This window comes from Saccostrea cucullata, unplaced genomic scaffold (assembly GCF_032062105.1).
Source record: "Saccostrea cucullata isolate Sc308-1 unplaced genomic scaffold, CSIRO_AGI_Scuc_v1 ctg2636, whole genome shotgun sequence".
Lineage (NCBI taxonomy): Eukaryota > Metazoa > Mollusca > Bivalvia > Ostreida > Ostreidae > Saccostrea > Saccostrea cuccullata.
The window spans coordinates 38,850-45,979 of record NW_026935749.1 but is presented as its reverse complement, the minus strand read 5'-3'; the positions used below and the strand labels follow the sequence as shown (position 1 = coordinate 45,979).

The window sequence follows — 7,130 nt, the reverse complement described above, 5'->3', positions numbered from 1 at the left end:
GGATCCGCTTCGGATATTATCGCTCGCCAGACGTAATTGTAGGGCATAGTTCACTTCCGCATTCCAACGCAACGGTGTAAACAAATATGGAAGACTTCAATAGTTATCAAGTCCCAGCGTTAAAACATTACTTAAGTACGAAAGGCATAACGACATCCATGTACAGAAAAGCTCATTTGATAAAACTGTGTGAACTGGCAAGAGAAATAGACCTAGAAGATATAGAAACTAAAGATGATTACGTGGATATGGATGTTCGTCGTAGAACGTTCGGAGACCTCATCTTGCCCAGCATAAGCGAGGTACAATTTAAGTCAGTTTTTTATGGGGATAATCATATTTATCTCAAATTTATATCATATACAACAATAAGTAAATTAAATAAATATAAAGTTACAGCAAATTAGAGGGTAAGAGAGGCATGAACCTTGCCAACATGAAATATATGTAATGAGATTTTATAATATCCAGAATTTTATTTGGAGTATTACAACATTTTCAGGTTAAATTATGTGATTGGAATGGAGATCTAAAGAATGTTCCAGATATAGACATTGCCGATGTTTTTGTGCATTTGATTAACATTGGTTGGGATCAGAATCGCCTTCATTTGTACAAAGAAGACAGGGGCTATCTATTATATCAGAACAATCATGTTGACAGTGTTCGAGTGTGCTTATTGGATTCAGAATATTCTTATATTATGTGTAACACGATGCCAGAAACCCTTCAATCTGAGTACCCTTACAGGACATGGCTACTGGTAAACGCTGATGGCTATATCATATCAGGTGGCTGCTCCTGTGTTGCGTAAGTCCAGTTTTGTGCTTTTATACTAGATGTAATTACAGTAATAGTATTTATGATTTACATTATACCAATCCCTAAATTCGAGCAATTATTAACATGCTACTTTTTGTCTTTTAGGGATGATGGTTCTTGCAAGCACTGCACAGCCCTGTCATTTGCTCTTGCAGCTTTTTGCGACCGCCATAAGGACAGGCATACAGAGGTGGGAACCGATGTGAAGTGTGTTTGGGACAAGCCCCGTAAGGAAAGCAAGCCTTGTCGCGTTAAGGAAATTTGCATCTCCCACAGGAAAGTTCCACTCATACCAAAGAGGACTACCAGCCATGCCCTACTCTTACCAGTGACATTAACAGAGAAGTCGAAAAAGAACTGTATACAATGTGTAAAGGTACGGATGCTCTTCTATTACACACATTAGACCCCCATTCAGATGAGGAGGAAGATCTTCATGAAGATCCGCCTGATATGGTAGCTGCTTTGACGCACACAATTCAGACTGGAGAATCCTTGATAGGTTATTTAAGAAATGTGTATAACTCTGATATTATTCAGGAAGTTGAGCAGATCACTTGTGGTCAAAGTGAAAATGAATTATGGTACAAATACAGGTATGGTAGAATAACATCTTCCTTGTTTTCAAAAGTATGCCATTTTAGAGGGGGGAGTCATGATAATTACATCACACGTGAAATTCTAAATGATAACTCCAATGCCTTAAACACAGATGCAGTAAGGTATGGAAGACAGAATGAAATTGTAGCTAAACAATTGTTTTTTGACATGTATGCTCGTGATCATGTAAATGCAAAAATGAGACCTTGTGGCTTAAACATATCTCAGCAACATCCATTTTTAGGTGCATCACCAGATGCATATTTGTCAAGCAAATGTTGTGGGAAAGGTTTAATTGAGGTAAAATGCTCCTACTCCCACAGAAATGAAACACCGTATGATGTAGCAGGTGACCGTCATTATCATTTGTATAGAGACACTAATGATGTTGTCAAACTTAGAGCAGATTCACCATGGTATGTGCAGATTCAAGGACAGCTTGGGATTTGTAATGCTAGGTGGTGTGACTTTTTTTTTTATACAGACATGGGTTTTATCAGTGATAGAATTTATTATGATGAATCTTTCTTCAATGAAATTGTTTACAAGTGCAGCACCTTTTTCACAAATTATGTTCATCCTGCACTGCTTGCTAAAATGTAGAATATAAATTCTCTGCTGTAATTTGATGCCCTGTAGTCTGTACTAGATTACATCGCATCTTGTATGATACACTGTATTGTGTTTTGTCTAATGATTGAGATTAAGACATCTGAATAGCAATAAGAACAACTCACTCATACTTCTATGTTGTTGACTTATATTACATGAATATGAAAAATGAAATGCAGTTAAGTATTTTATGTATAATATTGAACATTGTTAAATCAACAATAATAAAACAGTAAATGTAAAAACAACTTCTATATTTTTTAGGTAACACCAAAAATCAAATTAACAAATTAAAAAAATGTCAAATATGAAGCATCTTGTTAATTTTTCACAAGAGGTTTTGACAAATTGCATAGAAATGCAGCAACAACAAGAATCTGGCTTGCAATTGGCTTTAAGTTGATTGGTAAAATGCCAGATAACAGTTTATATGATTTCAAACGTTGTATAGCACGTTCCACATGAATCCGTAGTTTCGCTATCTGTCTTGTTCTCCGAATCTCACTCGCATTTAACCGTTTTCCTTTTCCCCATCCACATTTATGTGTAAATGGTGGTATGACCAACTTTGCCTTTCGCTCCAATAGATAGTCTCTGATGATGAAACCCCGATCAGCCATCACCTCATCTCCAGCAGATATCAAATCCAAGAAATCACTATTGGCTGTAATGTACCTGTCAGACACATTGCCACCCCACAATTCAGATTCATAAGAAAACGCACCGGTAGGAGTTATACCAACAAGGCATTTAAAGGTATTATGTCCTTTGTAATTGCTGTATGTTTGGCTTTGAGCAGTAGGTGTCCTTGGCTTTTGAATGAATATTTCAGTACAGTCTATGACGACTCTTGTATGAGGAAATGTCTGTTTGAAAGACCTTGGCATATGTTTTCTGATACTCTGTAGTGATGGCCATTTTAGTTGAGGTTTAAAAACCTGGAACATATAGTTTATCCATGTACACACTATTTGTGATACTCGTGTCTCGGATACACCAAACAAATCACCAATCAAAAAGGAGGGAACAGAAAGTCTTAGTCTGAGAAGTGTTAATAAAAACTCATGGAACCTTGTCGACTTCCTCTTTGGACCTGGTTTTCTGATTTCAGAGGTTTCGTAATTCATGTTCGCTATGCTTTTCTTTCCTGACCAGTACTTGAGTTTTGTGCATACTTTGTCCAGTATTGCTGTAAGCAGAAACAAAATTTTATCTAAAAGCAAATATACAAAATACTGCGGAGCATTCAAATATTGTACAAATCAATATTAGCTGCAATTAAGAAAATACATATTAAGAGTCATTCTCTGTAAAAACCAAAGAATCCAAGGAGGCCGTAAAAACGAATGTCTCCGAAATACGTAATTTTTTGTATTTAGAGTGTACTCAGGTGTCTAACTGAGAAAACCATCTCAGTTCATGTTTCGGGGTGTCCGTTGCCATGGCAACCGTAACTAACACAAATATGGCCATTTTGACAGGTTCTATTTCATAAAATATAGCATTTGTAACCCCAAAATTTCCTATAAACACGAAAAATATGACCACTGTCAATTATATAATTTATTTAATGCATTCTTATATAATTAAACTAATTAAGAATTAAATCTTTTGCCTGAGGCGTTTCAAGCTGATAGAAGGCTAAAAATATCAAATTTCATGATTTTTTCAAAATGCAGAAAAATCCATTTTACCCTCTATTTCAATTACATTTATCTTTAAATTCCAAGATAGGTTTTTTAAACTTCTTGTTTATTCCAAATATCTATACTATAGTCTTTCATTTCATATAAATTCCAAACATGTGTTTTTCAGATAACTCGGGAAATATCAAAATGAAGAGGACCCATAATCCCGAATTTCCTCAGATATGGATTGGAAAACTGTGTTATACATTGTATATGGTATATTTTGTAGAGATTGTTTTTCTCTTTTGAGGACATTGTTTATGTTAAACAACCTTAACAGAGAATTAAATGATAAAAATGAATGAAAATGTATCATTTTAGGGGCGGATAGCAACATAGCAGTCGTTAACAGGGCTCATGGGATTTTTTTTCATTTCATGTTTTTATCGGTTCAAAATCACTTTGTGGCTTAATTTAAACAATACTGACGTGTATATTAATCATGCTACAATGTACTAATCAATTCTTTAAATGAAATGTAGATATACTGAAGATATAAAATTAATACACAGATATTTCATTTTACCCCCCCCCCCTTTTTTTAATTAGGAAAAGGCTGGGGATTAATGACACCTGTTCTATGACTCAAATTTTATCTTCTTCAGCTATTAAACGTATTTGTTACAAATTTAGCTGAAAAAAAGAGTCAATGAAAAGTTCATTTATTAACTCTATCACAACGTAAGGCTAAGGTCAAGAGTTCAAAGTTAATTGAAGAATATATACATGTAGTATAATTGCTTCTCCACATTTTCAGGAATTGACTGGATGATCTTAAGTCAGGATTTCTGATTACAGAAACAGAATGTTATAAAGTACAACATGTTTAATCCAAAATGGTTTAAATGGACTAAATAAACAATTGATAACTGAAAATAAATCTGAAAATTAAAAGATTATTATTTATTATTATTTTTTCAAAGAAAATATAAAAGATTATGGTTTGCAGAGAAAGTTCGGGCTAATTATTTTTTTTTAAAATAACTTTTTCAATTATCAATTTATTTTAAAGCTCAAACATTATTTCATATACTTGTAATTGATTGATACACAATGAAGAATTTCAAAAATATGTATGTATACTGTTGAACACAAACCATTCACAGCAACATATCTAAATAATTTGATTATTGAGCTCATAAAATTATAATTCCAGCAGAATAAGGACAACAAAAGTAAAATTAGGCCATACATGTAAGTAATAAGAGTTCCTGTCATTCAAATTTTCAACTTGATTGCAGGCTCGTAAGAGGCAATTTCAGTTGGAAGGGGGGGGGGGGGCACAACCATACATTTTCAATGAAAACTACCAAAAATTTCTAAAAAATTTTAAAAATATAGAATGTAAGGACAAAAGATCATTAGACGTATTTTCTGAGGGGGCACAAGCATAGAGTAGCTATGTTTATTATAGAATTCTATATATTGGGAAAATATTAGGGGGGGGGGCAAATGTTAGTCATATTGTGAAAAATAATTATATATTTTCTATGAAATACCCAAGAGCCATTAGCAGGAAGAGTAGGGCAATGACATACTTAAGTGAATAATTACATAGATGTACAATAGGTGGTTTTTTTCACTTTTATCAGTTAATATTTTTGTTATCCAAGTAAACGTTATCCTTAAGCCTTGAAAATAATAATAGACACTTTTGACATAGATTTCTTTAATTTTTTTGTCAATTTTATAAAAATTCAATAATTGTAACAAAGGATGAAATTATCATTTTACATGCAATGAAACTACTGTTTATACACTTTTTATCTTTTATTTAAGAATGTACATTATTAAAATATTTTTTTTTAAATTATTTGAAGCATACTAGTATTCATAGTAGTGCATAGTGGACCCATGTTATTATGCATGAATAACTTCAGGATAAGTGGTCAAAACTTCCCTCAGGTATAATACTAGGCAAGACTAGGATTTTCTTCAGATGCTGTATGACTTCACTATTTCTTTGATGTTCTTTGAAAGAATAACAGCAATGTTCGTCTGACTCATTATATTGTTGTAGTATAATTCAGCAGGCTTAGTTAAGGTGTCCCGACGGTATATCCCATTCTCTGAAAACTCTCACTAATTTTCATCAGATACTCATTCATTTGCTGAATGTCATGACTGGTCATGACTTAATGTAAAACTCTGGCTTCTTGAGTTCTGTAATAGACAATACAAGTATTTAAATTTACCAGGTAGATAATACAAGACTTAAGTTAACCAGAAATCTCTGTCAAGACTGTAGCTCTACTGGTTTGTACTTATAATAAAGAAAGAGAAAAGTAGCAGTTGGGACATTTACAAAAGCAATCAATAGAATAATGACAAAAACAGATACACGGAATTATTTATCTTAGTGTTGTTTACTTGTGTGCCAAGTTATATTGAAATCAGACCAAAACTGTAGGAGGAGTAGTATTTTGAAAAACTGTTTACAGACGGACGGACATACAGACAGACAAACAGACGACGGACACATTACTATCGCATAAGCTCTTCTGGTCTTTGACCAGTAGAGCTAAAAATGATTAAAAGAACCAATTGGATCATGAAAACAGTTACACTTGTACATGTAATAGGTCATACATCCTCTCTACACCAGTGTAAAATGATTTTTGGACTTTGCGAAAATTATATTGAATAAAGATGTAAATAATAAGCTTCTCTATTTCATTTTCAATACATGATACATGGCATTTAACCCCAAGAAAAAAATGTTCAAACAAAACACAGTATCAGTATAAATAATTGCTATTTACTTCTATGGAGAAGATACATGTAAACAACATGTTCATAATTTAGAATTTAAACTATCTTGCCCTTTTAAAATGTTAAGAATACTTGATTTGATTATAAACTGAGTAATATAGTGTAAATGTATATTTATTGGCATTTGAATCTAAGGGCAGATAAATAGAACAGAATTGTAACTCTTTAGTGTTCAGTGTAGAGAGGTTTCTTAAGGAAAGTGGTAGAAACCCTTGTCAAAATTTTTGAAAATAACAACTTGGGTCATGTTTTAATGAATAAAATGAATAAGTTTTACAGTGTAGTATTTTTTTATTTCTTATTCAAAGTTGCACAAAAATTGAATTTGAAGTAAAAAATATTTGTATAGAATAATTAGGATGATTTCAGATGGGTAGAAATTGGAACATCACAGAACGTTTACATGCCTTGAAAAGTGGGTCAATAATAGTAGTTAATGTATATATGGAACATGAAAGCTGTATCCTTCAAAATTTATTACCAATGTCTTATTTCTTGGAAGATATAGAAGTCAAGGCTATTGGGTCAAAATTATAGTACATGGACACTATACCTCTTTATAATTTGGTTTTGATACGATGTTGAAGGCTCCATGAATGATCTAAATATCTTCCCCTTCCTTATGATGCCCCTCAC

The 7,130-nt window shown here is 32.9% G+C and overlaps 2 protein-coding genes across 2 annotated transcripts; one reads left to right on the top strand and one right to left on the bottom strand.

Moving 5' to 3' along the window:
* Positions 1–1,856, top strand: LOC134243679 (uncharacterized). The gene is made up of 2 exons (XM_062725915.1): positions 1–810; positions 928–1,856. The coding sequence occupies exons 1-2, from the start codon at positions 704–706 to the stop codon at positions 1,226–1,228; spliced, it is 408 nt and encodes a 135-aa protein (XP_062581899.1). The 5' UTR covers positions 1–703; the 3' UTR covers positions 1,229–1,856.
* Positions 1,857–2,354: 498 nt separating this feature from the next.
* LOC134243677 (uncharacterized) lies at positions 2,355–3,161 on the bottom strand. The gene has a single exon (XM_062725914.1). It carries the CDS (start codon positions 3,159–3,161, stop codon positions 2,355–2,357), a length of 807 nt encoding a protein of 268 aa, XP_062581898.1.
* Between the last annotated feature and the right edge of the window lie 3,969 nt (positions 3,162–7,130).

Coding starts and splice junctions, on each gene's coding strand:
- LOC134243679 (XM_062725915.1), top strand. CDS start 704: ATGTGTAACACGATGCCAGAAACCCTTCAATCTGAGTACCCTTACAGG. Junction 811..927: donor GGTGGCTGCTCCTGTGTTGC/GTAAGTCCAGTT, acceptor TTTGTCTTTTAG/GGATGATGGTTCTTGCAAGC.
- LOC134243677 (XM_062725914.1), bottom strand. CDS start 3,161: ATGAATTACGAAACCTCTGAAATCAGAAAACCAGGTCCAAAGAGGAAG.